Source organism: Suricata suricatta, chromosome 15 (genome assembly GCF_006229205.1).
Source record: "Suricata suricatta isolate VVHF042 chromosome 15, meerkat_22Aug2017_6uvM2_HiC, whole genome shotgun sequence".
Taxonomy (NCBI): Eukaryota; Metazoa; Chordata; class Mammalia; order Carnivora; family Herpestidae; genus Suricata; species Suricata suricatta.
This window is the reverse complement of record NC_043714.1, coordinates 59,897,596-59,920,406: the sequence shown is the minus strand read 5'-3', so window position 1 is coordinate 59,920,406 and position 22,811 is coordinate 59,897,596. Positions and strand designations below refer to the sequence as shown.

At 38.1% G+C, this 22,811-nt stretch overlaps 1 protein-coding gene across 2 annotated transcripts in view; it reads left to right on the top strand.

Annotated features, from left to right (window-relative positions):
• Positions 1-21,633, top strand: part of MRPL13 (mitochondrial ribosomal protein L13) — a 45,144-nt gene extending 23,511 nt beyond the window's left edge. The window contains exons 5-7 of one of the 2 annotated variants that reach the window (XM_029923924.1): positions 774-860; positions 7,359-7,480; positions 21,348-21,633. In XM_029923924.1, coding sequence (XP_029779784.1) covers positions 774-860; positions 7,359-7,480; positions 21,348-21,369 — 231 coding nt within the window. In that variant the 3' untranslated portion in view covers positions 21,370-21,633. Of the gene's footprint in view, positions 1-773; positions 861-7,358; positions 7,485-21,347 lie in introns of those variants that run through there. The other variant, XM_029923925.1, reaches the window with a different exon arrangement.
• The last annotated feature ends 1,178 nt before the right edge of the window (positions 21,634-22,811 follow it).

Sequence of the window (22,811 nt, the reverse complement as noted above, 5' to 3'; positions counted from 1 at the left end):
CGGAAAGGTTAGTTTGCCATCTTGGAAGTGGTATGGTCGAGAGAAAGAATTTTTTGTCTTCTTGAGAAGTTACAGAGAGAGACACATTATAGGTGTGATTGTACGTACCATGTGTTTATTCTGGAAGTAAAACCTCGTGTGAATTCCAGCACCCCTGCTTATAAGATATATGAATTTCCTTAACCTCACTAAGTCTGTTTCCTCATCTGTGAAATGAGACTCAGCATCATAAACAAGATAACAAATATAATGCAAGTAACCACCGGCTGCACAGTAATTTTTCAGTGAATGACACCTTACCATTGGTGTAGACTTGTAACTTACAGTCAGCCTCATAACTGCATGGTTCAGGCTTACTTTATGAATTGAAAACCTCCTGATCTCCTACCTGGAGAAAACAGGATTAAGGCCTCCCTGGGTCCTGCTCAGTTCAGTATTTGAGCCATAGGTTCTTAAACAATCTCAGAGAAAGCCTGTACAAGCTTTGTTTCTTATGCTAGCTATAATTGCCACATACGTAGATTATTTTTAACCTCTTCTTGTCCTTTTCCCTTAAAATAAATTAAGTCAAATAGAGCCTAAAGAAAATAGTAATGTACAAAATAAGAATAATTCTTTTGCTGCGGCTGCCACATACCTACTTAGGTCTCAATTTCTTTCATTTCACTTGCGTCTGAGCCCATTTGTTTTCATCACCATCTGTAAATGTGTTTGCCTTCTTATATCCCAAGTCAGATTTTTCTTATTGAATCCTATGTATATCTGTTTTTCAGATTGTGAAACTAGCTATTTATGGCATGCTGCCAAAAAACCTTCACAGAAGAACTCTGATGCAGAGGCTGCACCTCTTCCCAGATGAGGTAAGTCAGAGGCGGCTGGTAATGATGCTCCAACAAGGAACATGGCCAGGGCCCCTGTGAGACTGAGGGCACTCATTGCTGACTTCATCAGCTACAAAAAAGTATGCGTTTCCTTTACAATTCATGTTACTAGTAGCAAAATCTGCATGAATCATGAATTAGTAACTTTGGTTTGGTTGCTAATTATTTTCCTTGATTTGATTTTCGAATACTTGTTCCTACTGAAAATTTATTCAGCTAAAAATGTACTTGAAAAAAAATAACGATTTTTATTGATCACTATTAAACTACTACAAGTACTTACACTTTTCTCTAGTAAAATATAATGAAACACTATAAGTTCTATAATAAAATAGTTGAATCCAAGCTCTGGAATCAGGTATCTGGATTAGAATTCATGCTACACCATTTACTGATGTCATGGCCACAGGTGGTCACTTATTATCTGTGTTCTCATCAGTATAATGGAAATAATGGTACCTACTTTGTAAGGTTGTAGTAAGGCTTAAATGAGATGACATTTGTGGAATGCTTAGAACAGGACCTGACACAGTAAGTGCCATTGCTGTCATGACCATGGTTGTGACTGTTGTCCTTAGAGTTTCTACTAGAGGAATAATGTGGAAATGAATTCCAGACTGTCAAGTTATATCAGTGATTAAACCATCGTGTGCTCTATTTAGTTAGCTTGAGCAATGCATGAGTAAATTTTTCATGTGTTTATCAAAATCGTTAATGTATTAGATTTGCTTTGTATGAATGAGTAGAATTTTCCAGGATTCACTTTACCTCTGAAGTAGCAAGTATGAGAGTAGTGTCATCATCTAAGGGTAAATGAGCTTCATGAAAGCACAATTTTAAAACTCCTAATTCTTTTTAAATAAATTCTTTTAATGTTTATTCATTGTTGAGAGATGGAGAGAGACGGAGCATGAGTTGGGGAGGGACACAGAGAGGGGGAGACACAGAATCCGAAGTAGCCTCCAAGCTCTGAGGTGTCAGCAAAGAGCCTGATGTGGAGCTAGAACTCAGACTACGAGATCATGACCTGAGCTGAAATCGGATGCTTAACCAACTGAGTCACCCAGGTGCCCCTAAAACTTCTAAATCTTCTTTTAAATTTATTTTTTTTTATTTGAGAGAGAAAACGCAAGGGAGCAGGGGAGAGGGGCAGAGGGAAAGAGAGAGAGAGAGAGAGAGAGAGAGAGAGAGAGAGAATCTCATGCACTCAAGCAGTTCCACACTCATCATGAAGCCTGATGCAGGACTCAATCCAATGACTCTGGCATCATGACCAGAGCTGAAATCAAGAGTCGGCTGCTAACTGACTGAGCCACCCAGTCGCCCCTAAAACCCCTATTTCTGATTATACTGTCCCATATTTTTTTAGAAACCATAATTTCTAAAAGACAAAAATGATATGTAGATATATAATCTTAGTTATAAGGAAGTCAAGTTTGAATGTAGATGTTTTAAGTATTCATGGTAGTTCAATTGAACAACAAATTACTTAAATAATTTAGGACTATAAAATTAATGCACCCACTTCCCCAAAATGGAATTGTCAATTATTCAGAAGCTTGATAACACGTTTTATTGTCCAGGCCATAGTGAAGTAGGCAATCATAGGTTGCTATGAGTACAAAATGGGGCAACCCACAAGGAATCAGAGAATTAGGTAACATCACATGAAATACATGCATAAGGAAACTCAGGCTTGACCCAGCAGTCTATTTCCTCTGAAGATACACAAGATTATTATTTCCACATTATTTATAATAGTAAAGTAATAGAAATCAGGGTTTATTTGGGAGAAATTGTATAAACTATGTTATATCCATTCAGTTGGGTATGATGCAGTTATAAAAAAAAAGAATTCCAAATATTCTTGTGGCTTGATAAGTAGTGCTTTCTGGGATGTATTGGTAAGTGAAAAAAATATAGATAGTGGACTACCTTTTGTATGCATATACACATACATATGTTTACATACATACTATATCTGCTTCTAATTGTGTAAAGAAACACAGGAAGAACAAATAAGAAAATAAAGTTGACTACTTACTGAAGCATGGGCAGAAAGAGATGAAAGGAATAGGGAGGAAGGTAAGGTTTTTGGGTATGCCTATGGATTTTTTTTTTATTTTAACTTTGTTATCGTGTTAAGATTTTACTCAAAACTAAAATGACAGCAGCAGTAGAAGTAAGCACAATGAGTACCCAGATCTTGTTCTCTAAGTGCTCTTTCTTATTAAAAAGAACCTGGTTCTCTTGGAGAAATGGTTGATTCTAGGTCTAGAGCAGAGAAAGAGCAGACTTATTAGGGAGTACACACATGCACACACACTTATTATTTCTTCATTGTTTATGCTGGTAGAATAATAAGTAACAGAGAGCAAGGCAGTACTCAAAAACGGATGGGGAAATATCAAGAGAACAGAGGAGTCATTTTGAATTGGTGCCCACTGACCGAAAAGGAGACTGTGTGAGCCTCAAAATGAATGGTTAGAATGATGGATTGCATTGAGCAGAAAACAATGATCTGTGAGCCAATGATGAAGTCCAAAACTCATTTTTAACTTGTAATTTCTCCTTTCCTTTCTGGAGAAGGAAAAGCTTTTCTTTAGAGTAGAATGTCACCTAAAAACTGTAGAAATAATACCAAATTTGAAAAGCCACCATTATCAGCATATTCTATAGTCACTGGGTAAAAGATTATTGTAGAACAAGATATTCACATAATTTCAAAACATCAGGCCACAGAGGACTTACTACTTGAAAGAAGAAAAGGTATTTTATTTTTTTTAATGTTAAAGATACCTAATGAAGTGAAATAAGTTAGGCGGAGAAGGACAGATACCATATGTTTTCACTCATAGATCTAATAGGAGAAACTTAACAGAGGGCCATGGGGGAGGGGAAGGGGGGAAAAGTTAGTGAGAGGGAGGACGGCAAATCATGAGAGACTCTTGGAAACTGAAAACAAACTGAGGGATGAAGGGGGAGGGGGAAAAGGGAAGGCGGATCATGGACATGGAGGAGGGCACTTGTGGGGAAGAGCACTGGGTTATATGGAAACCAACTTGACAATAAACCTAAAAAAAAAGATACCTGGTGGACACCAACCATACCCATGAGATCAAACGTTAACATTAACATGGAGCAGACCAACACCACGTGCCTCCCGCCGTGCACACACTGAAGACCCGACGTAAACGCTGTAGCTTTTCTGCCAGAAATGCTTAACCTGCATCTAATCACAAGGAAACAATCCTACAAATCCAAACAAAAGGATATTCTACAACGTAATTGGCCTGAACTCTTCAAAAGTGTTAATTTCATGAAAGAAAAGGCAGGGAAAGTCTTTGTATTAAAAGAGACTGGGCTGAAGAATTTATTATGTATGTTCAACAACGCAGTAATAGCATAAATAAGTATAGCATGTGCCCCTGGACTGGATCTTAGGTTGAAAAACAGTACGTAAGACAATATTTGATCAGTTTGGGAAATTTGGATATATACTTATATGTCAGATAGAAAGTATTTCATCTATGTTAATTTTCCTAAACATGAATTTGTAATGTGATGGAGGAGACAATCCTTATATTTAGGAAGTAGACACTGAAATACTTAGGGGTGAAATATTGGTAAATTACTCTCAAATGGTTCAGCCAAAAAGAAAATGTGTGTATGTGTGTTTGTATATAGGTGAAAAGAAGGAAAGCAAACATGTCCTACTTTGACAATTGGTGAATTCAGGTGAAGGTTAAATAAATGTTCACTGTATTCTCACAACTTTTCTATAGATTTGAAATGTATTTAAAAATTGAAAAAAAAAGTAGTAGAGTGGATTATCACCTTGCCCCCTATTTATTCCACCCATTCGTTAACTTATTCCTCATTTGGGTTAATCATTCCATCTATGTAGAGGACTCTTAAATCTTGAACACACCAGTTAGCATGTTTGGGTTACCTTCTGTGTGTGTGGATTAAAGGAGGGACTTTCCCCTCTTCCAGGCTTCATGTGTAATGCCTAATCAACAAGTTTCATTCCTCATTTTGTACTGTTTCAATGCATCTTTTCAGTAAATTGCTCTAATAGTGGGGAAAGTTTGTAAGTTCATTTTCGTCAATATTCTCTCCAATTCAGCAAACGTTTCCGAACCCACTTTGTTCCACACCCTCTGCTGTGTAAGCACTTGGCAACTTTTGAAATTGTGTTTGCAAATGATATAGGGATTTTTTAATGGAGTGTGAAATACTCATAAATTTTTATTAATATCAAACTGGCAAGTAGATTTGTTCAGGAAGTAAAAAATTAGAACATTATGTTTATATGTCCAGGCATCCTCTGCTTGACAGTTTCATGTAATTAAACTTGTAGATTTGACTACACTGAAGAAGGGATGTTAAGTATTTTTTAAATGCTTCTGAATGAAGAAACACATTGTCAGTAGGATTTATTGTATTTTGTATACATTGATAGTGACTTACCCTATACAAACCATAACTTTAAAAGGCCAAATTAAGATTTTTTTAATACTATAAAAATTATGCCATATTAGGTTTTCAAACAAGTTGATAATGCCATAGAGCTCTGATTCTTTGAAGCAGTTTCAAAATTGTATTTGGGCATGTAAGACATTGAATAGAAAACAATGATTTTTTTGATGCCATGTTTTTGCCCAGATATTTGATTCCCAATTATGATATGCTTTTTGCAGAAATTATAATTTACTATATAACAATCTTTTTTAAAATGTTTAGGAACATGCTATTATGAAAAGAGGAAAATATATTTACTACCTCTGAGGAAATATTCATAGGACACTTTCATATGATATCCAACCATTATTTATGTAGAGTCTCCAAAATTAACCTAACCATCCAGATTCACAAGACAACTCCCTTTCCCTATTTCTGTATCATGAGCACAATGTAAATGTAAGTTCTTTTGGTTACTCATACTCTTTATTTTATCATTTCCTTTACTTTGCTCAATTTCTGTTTCCCGTTTAAAATGTCTCTCAAATATATGCGTTACTCTTTAGTTTTTCATTACTCACATTTAGACGTTTTTGTATTTTATTTTTCCTTTCATTTTTCTGAACATTTGAATATATAACCAAGAAAAAGTCATTATGGGCAGAGGGAATGCATTGATAAAGGCACCAGGATTTCCGTGTAGGATGATGCCTAAGAGGCAAGGAGGCTGCTGACTCCTAAGCCATGGATGGGTTGCGGGAAGGGCTGAAGCGTCAGAGGTGGCCCAGGAGTGAGAACATGGGTTTGAGGAGTGACCTTTTAAAACTGTAAGCCTTTAACAATGGAGTACTGTATGGCAATGAGAAAGAATGAAATCTGGCCATTTTGTAGCAAAGTAGATGGACCTCAAGAGTGTCATGCTAAGTGAAATAAGTCAGGCAGGGAAGGACAGACACCATATGTTTGCACTCATAGGTCTAACAGGAGAAACCTAACAGAGGGCCATAGGGAGGGGATGGGGGAAAGAGAGTTGGGGAGAGAGAGGGACACAAACCATGAGAGACTATTGAATCCTGAAAACGAACCGAGGGCTGAAGGGGGAGCAGGTGGGAGGAAGGGGGTGATGGTCATGGAGGGGGGCACTTGTGGGGAGAAGCACTGGGTGTTATATGGAAACCAATTTGACAATAAATTATTAAATGAATAAATAAAATTGTAAGCCTTTAGAGGCCATCATCTTTTTATTTTCTTTTTAAATTAGTTTTTAATGTTTTACTTATTTTTGAGAGAGAGAGGGGAGAGTGAGTGTGAGCTGGGGAGGGGCAGAGAGAGACACACACACACACACGGAATCCGAAGCAGGCTCAAGGCTCTGAGCTGTCAGCACAGAGCCCGACGTGGGGCTTGGAGTCACGAACCACAAGATCACACCCTGGGCTGAAAATCGGACACTTACCTGACTGAGCCACCCAGGCACCCATCTTTTTATTTTCTTTTATATTCTGAGCACCTTGCACCATTTCTGGTTCATAGAAGGAGTTCAGTGTTTTTTGGCTAAATGACTCCAAGATCCAGCAGACTTTCATTTTCCAAAGTTTTTTCTGTCAACAACATGGAGTGTGAACTGGAAGGTCGTGGCACTGGAAGCCGCAGACCCAGTGCCTTCCCTCATCAGATGGAAAACCGTGAGAACCAGCCAAGGCAGTGCCTTTTTCCAGTTGAAAGGAGGGAAAGAAATGAAATGGTTTAGAAGAAATAGATAGGACTTAGTGAGTTGACAGTCCTCCAAACTGAAGATGTCTAATTTGTCATGAGAAATAGCTTTGTCAAGATTAAAATATAAGGTGCATTACTTATCATTAATGTACTTCTTGGGGTTTTTCATGGAGTATTAAAGATGATATTGTTTTCTTCATTTTAAATTGTTTGTTTTTTAGTACTTTCTGAGTATTCCTAACTTGTTAGTAAGGGACATATCGTACAAAATGTAAACCTAACTCATATTTAACCTAGGACATTCCAGAAGATATTCTTGAGAATCTAGTGGAGGAGCTTCCTCAGCCGCGGAAAGTGCCCCGACGCCTGGATGAGTACACACAGGAGGAAATCGAGGCTTTCCCAAGAGTGTGGTCTCCGTAAGTCTTCTCTCTTTCCTGTCTTTGTTTCTGTGTCTCTGTTTTTTTAAGCTGAGTTTAGTATCCCCTGTTTCCTTAACCAAATGATAAGGTCTTCCCTTCGTGGGAAAAGTGAACTTTTTTTTTTTTTTACTCCCTTGAATGCTCTGCAGCTTCTACCTGCGAAGAAACTCTACATATAGATGTTAGAACCAGACGTCTCAAGTCTTCAAACCTTGCTCAGTACATGCAGGGGTGTTCACAGGTTCCTAGAATTGCTAGATATTTGGTTGGGATGACATTATTTGGATCGATTGTAGTTTCTTGGAATGATAAATGAATTGTCATTACCTAAAACAAAGTGATTCTTCATTTTCCAGATTGCTTCACTAACCTGAGAATATCATCTAATGCAAAATCATTAATTCTGGATAATTAATAGCCTTGATCCAAATAGAAAAACAAAATAACAAAACAGTTTTTGGTATCCTCTCCACAATTTCCTCTGTCTACGTTCCAGAAAGCTGCTGAGTTTTGACATACTATTTCCCATCTAATTGTTTCCAGGCTTCCTTATCTGGCCTTCCAGGCTGTCCGTGACCTGGCTCCTCTCTGGCTCTGAAGCTTAAGTTCTTCCCATGTCACTGGTCTAATAACAGCAGCTTGTTTAAGATTGTCACCCTTTTTATGCAATTTAATTCTTCCTTGCTTTTGTTCTACTACTTTGCCTGAAACAACAAGCTGTCGCCTCTGCAAAAAGTCTAACTCATTCTTTAGACCTTAGTTCAAATACCACCACCAATAGGAAGCCTGGCCTGAACATCAAGACCAGACCTCGTGCCCCGCCATCTTGCCAGAGTATCTGCCCCATCTTGCCAGAGTATCTGCCGCTTAACTCTCCTCACCACACTTAGCGCTTCAAGAGCAAGGGCTGCGTCCTGTTCATCCTGGCCTCCCCAGTGCACAGAGCAGGACTTGATGTAATGAAGTCTCAGGAACATTTACAGAATTTATACAGTAGGTCTGAAAGAGAACCACACCTCCTTATTGCTCAATCTATACAAGACAGCTCATCTTCCTGCAGACCCTCCCCTCTGTGTTCTAAAAATCCATACCCTTTATTGGCTCCTTACTCAGATAGGTTGGTGAAACAGAGGTGAAATCCCATGTTGGTGAAAATACAAGCCCTCTCAGGATTGTCAGTAAACCCAGCAATCTAATCTTGGACTCTGTTGTTATTACATGGAGATCATCTTCAGAGCCTTTCCACACAGAAGTATTTAGAGTATTCTGTTTGAATCTTTTTAACTTTACTGACTTGTATCAAGGTGCTTCTTTATAAAATCTGCAGATGATGAACAAAATAATGTAACTATTAATGACCATTTATTATAGTCACTGTTTATTGGACACTTACCAATTGCCCAACACTGTACTAGGTATTTTACATGCATTGTATTTAATTTTCTCCACAGGCCTATAACATAGAGATATTACTCCTTTTTCAAGCATAAGGCAAGGATCACCGGGTTTGTAGTATAGCCTGCATTTGAACCCAACTATGTCTGATTCCAAAGCCTATGCTCCTTCCATAGAAGCAACGGCTTCATTATTTTTTCTACAAATATATTTTAGCTACCTCTTCTGTATAAGATACTGTCATAGGCACCAAGACACACAGAGAACCAACATTAAAACAATGAATTAATTTGGCTGCATAAACTTTTATCGAGTTTATACCTTTGCTAGACCTTTTGATAGATGTCTAGGATATTCAGATTATGCAGTATTTAAATGTAACCTCCTCCAGAAGTCCTTCCTTTACTCCTTGAAATGGATTAGGCCCCCTTCATAGGTCTCATTGTACCCTTCCTTTTCATTTACTGCATTTATTCTAATGGAATAAAATATCAGGGTGATTTTTTTTGTTTCTCTAACTAGACTCCATGAACGAACTGCATGTTGTCTTACTTAGCCGAGCATAGTAGCATCTGGCACATTAAGGAGGCACTCAGCAAATTCTTATGAATGAATAAATGAAGAAATCAAATATCTTTGTATCAGCTTTTATAAATGAAGTTAGGAAAGAATCTCTAGAAGACATAAAGCGAAGGTAGTAAAATGCTCCAATTTAATATTAATTCTTCATGCTACAATCAACGAAACTGACTAGCTTTAAAAACACTTTTATTTCTTTTGTTTCTCTTCATTCTATCATCTGAATTAATCAATTTTCAGTTGATATCAAATGATTAACAAACTGTATGTAAAAAATTGAAAGAATTGATTTTATGGTATCTGATACCCTTGCCAGCTAGTTATGAGGGTACATTCTCATGGTAAGTATTTCTCTCTAAAATAAAGAAGTGCATTTCTCATCACTCCTTAGATTCTGGTTTTCATTGCTTGATGATGACAAGAAACTATACGTTATGTGACGTGATTTGATTCTAACAACTGAGATAAGTATGGGGTGATTGTCTCTCTTCTTTTGACCTTTTTAGATTCCTATTTAATAGTTTGCCTTTATGTCAAAACTCAAGAGTCTATTTTAAATTATTTTTACTTAAATTCACTTTTTTTTACCCAGGTTATGCAGTGGTTTATTTACATAAATCAGTAGTTTGTGAAAATAAATGTTGTACGTTATACATGCTTTGATATTTATAGTTTCCACCTTTGACATCTGAGAGATGAGACTCCTGTACTTGAAAATTTTTACACTTTCAGAATTAATTTAACTTGTTCTTGTAGCACCTTACATAGGTGTGTGTAAGTTGTATGGAGTTCTCCAGTAGTATGCTCTAGAAAGTCATATCTTTAAGAAGTATTTTGGTAGGTTACCATGCTGTATGAAGTCTGTAAGTCTAAGAATGTCTTATCAGAGACGCCTGGGTGGCTCAGTCAGTTAAGCGTCTGACTTCAGCTCAGGTCATGATCTCACAGTTCACGGGTTCAAGCTCCATGTCAGGCTCTGTGCTGGCAGCTCAGAGCCTAGAACTTGCTTCTGATTCTGTGTCTCCCTCTCTGTCTGCCCCTCCTCTGCTCATGCTCTGTCTCTATCTCAAAAATAAGTAACATTAAAAAAGCATTTTTTAAAAAGAAGAATGCCATATCATGATATTTTCTTATAGAAACACCACCATAAATGAATTTATATTCCTAACCAAGAGGGGTCTGGCACTGTTTTTTTTTTAAATTAGAAATACCAAAGATGCTACTTAATCAAATATGTGACCAACCATTGAGTATGCAGTTGGAGTTGTATATCATGAATATTCTAAATCAGTTAAACCAGATAATATAGTAATATAATAACTACTCACAACAAATTATAGTTAGTATTATTATAGTTAAAGAGTACTGATCAGGGGTGCCTGAGTGGCTCAGTCAGTTAAGAACCAACCTCGGCTCAGGTCATGATCTCACAGTTCATGAGTTCAAGCCCCACATCGGGGCCTGTGCTGACAGCTCAGAGCTGGGAGCCTCCTTTGGATCCTGTGTCTCCCTCTCTGTCTGCTCCTCCCATGCTTGTGTTCTCTTTCTCTCAAATATAAAATAAACATTAAAAATTTTTTTAATTAAAAAAAAAGAGTACTGATCAAACTGCTCATTTTACTAAGTGATTCCTGGTTCCTGGTTCATTTAAAACAATTTAGAAGGTGACTGAGTGCCTTTATTATATTAATGGAATTAGGAAGGGCTTTTCTATAATTATCTTAAGGAGACTTACAGAGAAATTTAGAGTAGCTCGATGCATTTTTGAGTTGCTGCTCTGGGGAGGTATTTCCCTGCCCTTTCTTTTCATTCCAAATTTCCCTGTAGCAGGAATATGCATTAAGGCACCTGGCTTTCCTTTATACTTTACTAAAGTATAAGTAGGCATACAACTTGTGTTGATTTATGTTCCCCAGATCATAATGTGGGTAAAGGGGCACCTGGGTGGCTCAGTCGGTTGAGTGTCCAACTCTTGATTTCGGCTCAGGTCCTGACCTCATGGTTTGTGCGATTGAGCCCTGCTTCAGTCTCCCTACTCAGCACAGAGCCTGCTTGGGATTCTCTCCGCCTCTGCCTCTCTCCCCTGCCCCTGCTCCTCTCTGTCTCTCTCTCCAAAATAAAAAAATCACGTGGGTATACAGTTATATTACAGTTGGAGAATATATCATGATATCGGTGTACTAGTTAACATAAATCATTCAACATTTTATTCTTCTGCACAAGAGCTGTCAGATCAGTTAGCTTTTATTACCATGGAATGCATATAACCAGGGGTAAAAAACAGGCATTTTTGGATTAACCAAAACGCTTGTTGTCTGAGAAATAGATGACCTTTTAGTTCAGGGCGGTCTTACAGAACTTTCCACCACGATGGAAAAACTCTGTATCTGAGCTAATGACATGGTGGCTCCTGCATACTTACACTGTAGCTAGTGTGGCTGAGGAATTGAACTTTTAATTTGATTAATTAATTAAGTTAAATTTCAGTAGCGTCATGTGGTTAGTGACTACTTTAATGAACGTTGCCATTTTAGTGGTTTGCCATTTCATAAAGGTCCAGTATTAAATACTATACGTTAGAATTAAAGTTAAAATGTGTAACATACTATGCAGTGCAATCCCTTGAAAAAGGGATTTCTCATTACTGGTGGGTATGCTTTCATGAGAAATTTTTTCTTCTCCTTCTGGAGAAGGAGCTGCTTGAAATATGCTCTTGTTCCACCCAAAATAGCTAAGCCAGCAATATGGTCTTCCTCTGGAATGTGGTGATTGGAACTTATTCAAGATAGATCTGGTGGTGAATCTGCAGAGACTTGACTGAAACAGATGTACGTACATTGCACCTAAATAAATAGACACAAAAATAGCTTGTTTCGGTTGTCGTTTCCCTAGCAATAAAACTTAAAATATGCTTATAGTATAGGAATGTACATTTTAAACTTGGAACTCTTATTAGCTTTTGGGGAAATGTTAAGTTTATTAGCTTGTCCACTGGAGACCAAAGCTTTTGAACAACACCTAGTAACAATAGTCAGAACTAAGCTTTGAACTCAGCAGGTGATTGGCAAAATTGTTTTAATCTTAATTTAAAGCTCTATTGTCAATATTTCATTTAAATTATTTTAAATCATGAAAGTTATGTTCTATCAGGCCTAATTTCAGTTTATGTCTAGTTTTCTTATGCTAGTGTGTGTTCATTTTTAAAATAATGTTAGGGGCTCAGTCAGTTAAGTGTCTGACTTCAGCTCAGGTCATGATCTCATGGTCCGTGAGTTCAAACCCCACGTCAGGCTCTGTACTGACCGCTCGGAGCCTGGATCCTGCTTCTGATTCTGTGTCTCCCTCTGTCTCTGCCCCTCCCCACTCACACTCTGTCTCTGTGTCTCTCAAAAATATACATACATTAAAAAATATTTAAAATAAAGTAAAATAATGTTAGACAAGGAAAGAAATTGATATTTATAAGAAAATGGAGTATTTTTTAATAACTAGAGGTCATTTTTTTTTGTATGAGAAGTATTGCCTATAAACTTCACTTCTTAAATTAGTGGATATACTTGGTATATTAGTATTTTTATATCTCAAGGACACATGAATTGTGTTAGAATATGTTATAAACTTATATTTTATTTCCTGATGGTACAGAATAGATGTATGACCGCCATGTGCAAGTCATGGTTGTAGGGCATGCACTTGAATTCATTTGTCAGAAAAAAAGCAGTAGCACTCTTCTTCACAGCTGTGTGGCCTGGGATTATAGCTTTCAAATGGCCAACTTATTTTAATACCATCAATAGTTATTTCCAAAATCAGTATAGTTTTGCCAACACATTACAAAACCACAGTAATCATGGAAATTACAGTGTTATCACTGTAATGGAAACTTTTCATTATGTATGTAAAAATAAAACATGGATCATTTTAAACTTTTTTTATTTTCATTTTCATGAAATTCTGTAGGAGAGCTTTTCTTAGGAAAAACAAGGTATGTGGAAAATTTCAACTCAAAGTGATGAAACAATACCAAAAAAGAAATAGATGTTTCATTCCTCACTCATTAAATCAGTAATGCTTTATTTCAAGCAAGACTCTCACCTTTGTATAGGAACAAAGTGTGAAAAGTTCTGCTTCAATAAATCTTGAAAGGAGATGTTTATAATGAAAACCCCTGTCCCTGGTGGCTCATGCCCTTTAGAATGTGCTGTTAGAAGTGTGCCTACCAAGGGGAGAATGGCCAGGATAGAAGTGGGGAAGGAGGAGGACACTAGTGACGCGCTCTGGATTGTCTCTGCTGAAAGCAGGACTCGGTTTACACTTTTATAGGTGGCGCCTCGAAGGAAAGCAGGTGCGGCCACATTAGCTCTAGAAAGGGGCCGCGGCGAGCATCCTGTCTGGTCTGGAGCTCTGGAAGAGAGCAGGATTCGACTTCGTACGTGCCCTCTGATATGAAACCTATGAATCCTAAACATCTACAGATTTTCAGTGTTAGTTAAATTAATACCCAGAAAAAAAATTTTTTTACCTATGCCTTTTTTATAAAATGTGCTTCACATCAGAGGCTTATTATATTTAAAGACATTAAAGAAGGATTTTTACCTTTTCAAAACCCATAAGGAATTGGGATCTAGACATCTTCAAGATTTTCCACAGTTTTATGCTCGTCTAGTCATATGGCATTTTCCTACAAGATTTAACTCAATTTGCTGCTCTTCACAGGCAGAGGTCATTAGCTGGACTTCAGGAGCCAGGTTACCTTCCAATTTTCCCATTATTTCAACCAGCTCAGCATTGGCATAAACTGTAGATCTCAGTATTTCCAGGGCTGAATTTGCTCAAATTAGACACTCTAAACTTGCTGTTCTTTTGGATACGAACAGATTAGGACTGGTTGTTAAAATTAAAAATAATCTCTACTTGAACAACCAAACCAAATCATTCCTAGCCAATAGAGCTTATGACTTAAAAGTGACAATTAAATGTAACAGCAATTCCTATTTCTTTTGATTGAAAAAAACAGTAAGTTGATCTTAAATTTTTTTTTAAACAAGCTATGAGTTTAGTGTTGTTTTTGTGTTTTTTTAAGCACTATTGCAATGTTTCTGATCAGGATTTGGTACATGGTACAGCGCTTAGAAAAGTGAGTATAGAGACACCATAATTCTGCCTCACTGTCTCCTGTGCAGCTAACATCTTTAGTTCAGAGGATTGTAGTTCAAGGGATATGTGATGTCACCAGATTTCCTGTAATGTCTTATTCTAAATAATTTCATCAGTACAATGGCAACGACATAAAACTCCATCAAACTGACCCTTATTGTTCTGAAGATTACTTCATTGTCCAAATTTTATTCTCCTCTTTTAAATATTGTGCTAGAGTAAGCATTATCCTGACAAATATTTATGAGTGAAAAGACATAAGACCGACGGGGGAATAAAATGTTTTTGAGATTTATTACACTTAAGTTATACCCGATTTCATGGATTTACAACTGAAATTCAAATGCTATTTTCTTCTGGAAAATAAATCATCTGAATGGGATAAATAATATTAAGTGTCTCTAACTGAACTGTCACATAAACTGTGTGTTTTATAGCTTTATATTTCATTTTATCCACAAACCAAAGGGATATTTCCCATCATCTTGCAAAAAAACTAAAATCTCCCCTAAAGATTTTTCCTAAAGTCAAAAGGTAAATTCTTTTCTAGAAATGTCCCCATTTTCAAGTTATTTGAAATGTGTTGGTCTCTGTCATTTTTTGTTTTTGTCCTGAATTTGAATCTGAATCTCTAAGATGTACTTGTTTCATTTTAATGAGTGGCAGTATTTTGCCTGTTTCATTTAATGAGTGACTGGCAACATTTTGCATAAGGATGTCAGTGATAAAGGATTTGCTACGGAAAATTGCTAATTTTGTGAGATGTGGTATGATTTTAACTTTAAAGTTGGTGAGCAGTCACAGCCACCACAGAATACATCCTGTAGCTCCTCTAGACCTTTTTTTAAGTTCTGTTTCCTTATTCAAAGAAGTGATTTTTTTTAAAAAAAGCAATAGTGTTTGAAGACAGTTTGTTGCTAGTGACAAGTATTAAGTGTAAAATGAATTGTTGCTGTAGAACACTTAGTCGCTGTGTAATTTAGCACAACTTAGAGAATGAATTAAAGAAAGTCTTGCGTTGGCTAATTCTTTGAAGATTCTTTAATCTCCCAAATTATCCTAAGCATATATATGAAAGCTCAAACAAAACTTTAAGGTTTCACCTCAGAGGTCAAAGTGTACGTGTGTGGGTGTGTGTGTGTGTGAATATGTCCATGTGTGCATCTCCCTCTATTAGAAAATGCACTGTCTAGGGGCGCCTGGGTGGCTTAGTCGGTTAAGTGTCTGACTTCAGCTCAAGGCATGATCTCGCAGTTTGTGAGTTCAAGCCCCACATCGGACTCTGCGGACAGCGCAGAGCCTGGAGCTGCTTCAGACCTGTGTCTCCCTCTCTCTCCTTCTCTCTCTGCCCCTCCCCACCCCCCACACTTTGCCTCTGTCTCTTAAAAATAAACATTTTTTTAAATTAATAAAAAAAGAAAATACACTATTTAAAGACAGAACTCTGTCTTGCTTACTGCTGTTCCCAGTACCCATAGCTGGACTGACCCTCAGTAATCTTTGTTGAATGAATAAACGGTCAGAATCTTATCTCCCTGAAAGAGAAATCGACTTTTTTTCAGGAAGTATGGTAAATTCATATTTTGGTCTTTGTTTCTTAAAGTTTGCTTAATGGCTATATATAGCTAAAATAGAAATTTTTATAAAGAGTCTGTGCTTTAGTGTACCGCTGATATACTTAATTTTGGATACTTTATATTATATATTATATATTCTTTATATATAAAGAAAATATTGGTAATTTTATTAAAATTAACATATTTCTGTCAAGGAGTAAATTTGTGTGGAAAAAAAACAAAAATTAACAGAGGTTAGCTTTCTGTAATAGCATTTGAAATGTCTCTTCAAAGATTTCCTGAGATTATTATAAAATACTGTTGCTTATAAAAAATTAAGCTTATATATTTTCTATTCTTTTAAAACTTCGTGATTTTTTATTTGCACTGAAACAGTAACCAAGAACTAAGGCAAATAAGTATAGAATATAAATTCACTCATCCTTTTTGCAAAGGATTTAGCCACTTCATTTAAGTTCACAACATTTAAGCATCCATGCTATCCAAAGCAACACACTAGATGCCACGTGTCTTGCTTTAAAAAATTATTGAACCTAGTAAGGACGCCAGGTAGATGTACACATGAAGTAGGGTAAGTATATAAACAACACAACCCAGGATTTTGATGCTGATTAACATAGTGTTGTCATATATGGATTAACAACACTTGAAGAACCAAATATGACATTTACCTCAAATTACTACCACTACATGGACGACAACTTAATCTTCCTTTGATGACAGATCCCAAAGGAATTTCAGTATCCAGCCTCAGTACATGTTATCATAGCTTGAAATGACTTATTACTCTATCAGAAAAGCATAAAACTTCCTGTTACTAAAGTCCTCTTGTGGTAAAGAGCCAAGAAAGACACTGTACAGCAAATGGAATCACCCCTCGCTAAGGAAGAAATGTATTACCTTCTCTTAGACTCAGCAGTTTCAGAAATGTACTAAACGGTACATTTCACTTGCCTCTTCAGCATCTTCAAATAGTCATCTCCTCTGTCTTATGAATAGCTCTTTCTGAGGCGAAGCCTTGCTAAGTGATCATGTGGTCCATGGACGAGCCTTGCATCCTGTGGGGGTTCATTAGAAATGCAGACTCATGAGCCCCTCAACAGATTAACTGAATCTGAATCTGCGTCTTCACAAGAGTCCAAGGGATGCGTATGCCCACTGGAGGCTGAGAAGCAGCAGCTAAATAGTCCTCCCCTCCCCTTTCTTATCTTGGATTTCTTTTAGTGGAAGGGAGCAAGCAATAGAAGTGCATTGTATGTGTGCCTGCTTTCGTGTGTGTGTGTGTGTGTGTGTGTGTGTGTGTGTGTGTAGAAACAAAACTGTATTTAGCGTAAAATCCTCACTTTTCCCCATGAGCATATCTCCTGAATGCCATGTAATGTCATTGTCTCAGTATGAGTTGATGTTTCTGGCTGTGCCAGCTTCTGAAGTATCTGGTCCCCTTGACCATGATAACTGTTTTCCCCTCCTGGAAGCAAATTAACCATCCATAAAAGATCCTGATGACTTTCATTAAAAAAGGAAAAGAAGAGTTTGTAAAACAAAGTGGCATTTTCAAGGCAGTCACTGCACTGTAGTAACAGATCTGTCACAGGCATCCACTCCGTGCTGGGCACTGTGCTGATTGCTGGAAGCATAAGATCAGTTATATTGGGACCCTGCCTTCAAAGGATCCAACAGCCTAATAAGAGTCAGATAGAGTGGAATGGTGCAAGCAGGCACTGGGAGTCAGAAGGCTTGCCCTAGGTCCTTACCATCCCCTTCCTAGCTGTGTGTCTTTAGGCTAGTTGGCTAGCCTCTCTGAGGCTCAGTATCATCAACTCTAAGATGGGATCGATAAACTGTCGTTAATGGGAGTAAAATGCGATAATGCATGTAAAGGAGTTAGTATACTTCATGGCATCTAGTAAGCATTCAGTACATCTTACATAAACAACACAATTTACTTACATAAATAAGGGCAATTATAATTTGAAAAACACCTTAGTAGAAGTATGCCTGCTATTCTCGGACAATTTCAGAGAAAGGACCCCTAAGTTAGAAGGAAGTTTATATAGGGCTTCCCAGAGGATGTGATTTTTGAGGTGGATTTTGAAGGTTTAGTCAAGTCTTCCAGACAGAGAAAAGCCCAAAAACCCAAGTCCAGAGGTATGAAAGTGCTTATCTGGGCAATAGCAGTAGTGTAATGGGACCAGGATGTAAAGGGTTGGGGTATACAAAGAATAAGCCAGAAATGTTAGCTGACGCCATGTCATGGAGGGGTATATATTGAACTGCAAGGTATCTGAATTTTGACAAAGCAGTGGAGGACCATTGAAGATGGTTTAATCGAGGCCACTTGGTATGCAGAAGTGGGATGGAAAAGGAGTGTGTGGTAGAGACTCTCACATGTCTTCCCTTTGCCCCCTTTATCCTAAACTCCAGATCTCATTGCGAGCTGCCTGTCACGTCCAGGTCTCATCATAACCAAAACCAGGATCTTTCTCTTCCAGTTTGTCCTTCCACCTGTAGTCCCTATCCTGAAAAAGTCAATAGCGTTATCATTGGCAGAGATGAATTTTCAAGCTGAAAATCAGGAATCTTCCCTGAATCATCCTTTCCTAGTAGAACCTTCCTCCTCCCTCTCTCTAGCCCCTTCCCGCTCCCTTTCCACCCTCTCCCCGCCAACATGGTACTTTTCTGCCCCCTCAATCTTGAACCTGCCCTTTCTTCTCACTGATTCCAGGTACAGCCCTCTATCACCCTCGCTTCTACCAAAAGATCTTGACACAAATCTGGGCTGTATTAGCCCCCTCTAGCCTTCAGGTCACCCTACACCCCCTATTATCACAGATTACACCCTTCACACACTTTTCCAATTTTACTTGTCAATCCCCCTAAAAGGCGCTTTTATCTAAATCTCATTATTTAACAAATTAACCTTTGGCATGGAAACAACTGGACTGTGACTAATACATTTAGTTTTATTGAGTGAAGTTGCAGAGACTTCTTGTTAGGACATTAAACAACTTCTTTCTAAATTATTACTATTTTTTTTCTATTTTAGAAAGAAAGAAATAGAGCCCAAGGTGGGGAGAGGGGCAGAGAGAAAGAAAGATTCCTAAGCAGACTCCACTCTCAGGGCAGAGCCTGATACTAAGCTCCATTCCACCATCCTGGGATCATGACCTGAGCCTAAATCAAGAGTCTGACGCTCAACCAACTGAGCCACCCAGGGGCCCCTAAAGAATTCTTTCTAATGGCATCACCTCCACCCTTCAGTAATTGTACAAACCAGCTCAACAGGAGAGCAAGTTCTTTCTTTAAATGTGGGGCCGTCTCTTGACTGGGAACCGCTTTGTAGTGAGTGATGTGCCAGAGATTAAATGTGCACTTTGGAGCCACATTCAGCTATCAGACCACACTGTCTTTTCCTAGACTTTGGATGCAGTTTTTACATTTGGAAAGAGATTTCAAAAACTGACAAAATTCCACAGTTTCTCTTATTGTTGCTACAGAACAGCTGATATGGTGAAGCATATTTGGCTGGTTTCCCAGATCAGAGGCTGTGTTCCTCAGAGCTAAATAATAACTCTAAATTGTAATATAGTTTATTTACTCAGCCAGCGGACTGTCGGTCTTCAGAGCTGAGCTATCTGGTATCTTGTGAGTATTCTGTTTAAGAAAACATGCTGTAAATGTAGAAAGGGACTAGATAAGCTGTTTCGGGGCAAACAGAGTTCATCTACTCATTAAAGGAATTCAAACTATCGAATATTTTTACAGCTGTTTCAAAAATATCTATTTAGTTTACTGATTATGAATTTCCTTCTGAAAATTCCACATGAGCTCAACACCTACAAATATACCTATGTAAAACATAAAAGGGCACTTCAGAATTTTTTGCATTTTGTAATTTCCCATTCTTCATTTTCTCCACTGTTTATAATTTAATGTTTCCCTTAAATAATATTTTTTTGTTTTAATTTACTGCTGGAAGTAGCTTTCAAGTATGGTTGATCCTATAAATGAGGAAAAGACCAGTTTTAATTAAACTATAAAAGGTGTGCTGTTTATACATTTATTTTGTATCTGTATCATAATGAAAAATAAATTTAGGAACACCTGGGTGACTCAGTCAGCTGAGCCTCCAACTTCAGCTCAGGCCATGATCTCACAGTTTGTGGGTTCGAGCCCCACATCAGGCTCACTGCTGTCAGCTCAGGGCCTGCTTCAGATCCTTTGTCCCCCTCTTAGTTCTCCCCCATTCATGTGTGCTCTCTCTAAAAAATAAATAAACATTAAAAAAAAAATAGACAATATAGGGGCACCTGAGTGGCTCGGTCAGTTAAACGTCTGACTTTGGCTCAAGTCATGATCTCATGGTTTGTGACTCTAAGCCCGGTGTCAGGCTCTGTGCTGACAGTTTAGAGCCTGGAGCCTGCTTCGGATTCTGTGTCTCCCTCTCTCTCTCTGCCCCTCCCCTGCTCATGCTCTATCTCTCTGTCTCTCTAAAAAGATAATGTCTAGGGGCACCTGGGTGGCTCAGTCAGTTAAGCATCCAACTTCGGCTCAAGTAATGATATCACGGTTTGTGGGTTCTAGCCCTGCATCGGGCTCTGTGCTAACAGCCTGGAGCCTGCTTCTACATCTCCCTCTCTCTCTGCCCCTCCCCACTCACGCTATGTTTCTGTCTCAATAATAAGTAAACAAACATTAAAAAAAGAGATATATTTTTTAAAAAAGATAATGTCTATTTAAAAATAAATACATTTAGCATGATAATATAAATAGGGAAATTATTCATTCAGAAATTGCCTTGATTAGGTAAATCCATATGCTTTTATGATTTTAAAGATCATAGCAATCCTTTCTAACAAGAGGGCTTTATGAAAGTATATTTAAAACTGGAATAGAAGTTAAATTCAAGTTTTTAAGTTACTAAATACATTCATGTGTAGGCAAAAGGTGACCTATATGAATATTCTTGAAAGAGCTTGGAGATTGTCATTTTGTGATGATTTGGCCTTAGTGTTTTTCACCAAAAATCTAATGTTTGTAGATGATTTCTCAATGAACAGTTACTTTCATTTTAAATTGAAAAATAGCCTTCCTTCATCAGACAGGAGAAAATAATATGATTCCTGAAGAAATAAATGGTGATTCTTGTCTTTCAGACCTGAAGATTATCGACTATAGGAAAATGAAAATTGCAGAAAATATCCACGTGGCGATTGAAACTTCTTCCTGATGAGTTTCTCCTGACCTACAGAGTGCAGCCGCCACTGCACTTGGACAAGAGACTTGTCATGGGTGCGGAAAGCTTATGGAGAAAGGCCAGGGGCTGATATTCCTTCAAAAGGAAATTGCAGTAAAATACATTGTTTTATAGGATTGCTTCATTACGTAGTCCGATCTGAATGTTGTAAGTGATGATAAGAATAAAACTGCTTACTTGTTTACCTCTTCAGTTTTTTATTTAATGGAAAAAACAAACCAGATAGCGCTGCAGTTAACATTGCCAGCAGGCACCCGTCCGCGCAGATTCCCCCGGATCGCTGTTCTGGCGCCGGGGAAAGCAAGCCCCACCTTCGCTTTTCCTCTCGGTGCTTATGTTATCTAACCTCCCACCCGTCCACCTTCATCCTTCCAGCTCCAAGGGTAAGGTTCGCCCCGAGGTATTTACCAAGTGCAGGCATCTTTTCCCCCAAAGCCTCGGTCTCCATGACACCAAAATAAACTGAGGCCTGTCTCCCCCGTGGAAATGTCACCCACTTGCCCGTGATGCCATCAGCAGACCCTGCACTGTGTCTCCATGCCTCAGTCACCTTTGTGCCCGGCCCCTGGACTGGACTGCTGAGACAAATAACCCTAGCAAAATCTCTTCAAAATTAAAATTCTGAGCCATTGTATCTGTGTCTGGATGTTCGTGTGGGAGTTTGGGTTTTGTGATGCTGATCCATTGTATTTGGGCATTTGTGTGGGAGTCTTTGCTTTGTTCTCCTCCTCTTGCTTTTGCCAATCAAAGAGTGAGTTTCAGACCACCTTTCCGAGTCATTCAGCAAGCGTGTATTGGCAGGCGCAATGCTAGGTGTTGGGAAAACAGAAATCACACGTTTCTTCCCCTGGCACCAACTTGCCCCACCAAAGAGCGGGCAGTCCACTGCAGAGTGGAAAGATGCTGTAGATAAACTTATAAATACGTGCACTCGGGTGTCAGAGGCATGGGCATTAACTGTGCATGAGCTGTGATGGAGGTATGTGTAGGGGAAAATGGAAACTAAAATTAAATATGAAGTATTGCTAGTGAGCATCTGTCAATGTGCCAAACACAGCAGCTTTATATAAATTAATTCACTTAGTCCGTCCTCAACCCTATAATATATATAATGTAATCCTCCCCGCTTAAAAATAGACATGGGCAAGAAGCACTAAGTGAAGTAACTTGGCCAAGGTCACAGAACTGCTGAGTGGTAATCAGGATTTGAATCCAGGCAGACTGGTTCAGAAGCCCATGGACTTAGCCACTGCTAGCTGAGAAAAAGTGAGTGTTTATGTATCACAAATTCTGTAAGAAAACAAGCATAACCTGGTACAGGTCAACAGCTACCATTCGCAAGGAAGCGGCAGCTATATTTTAA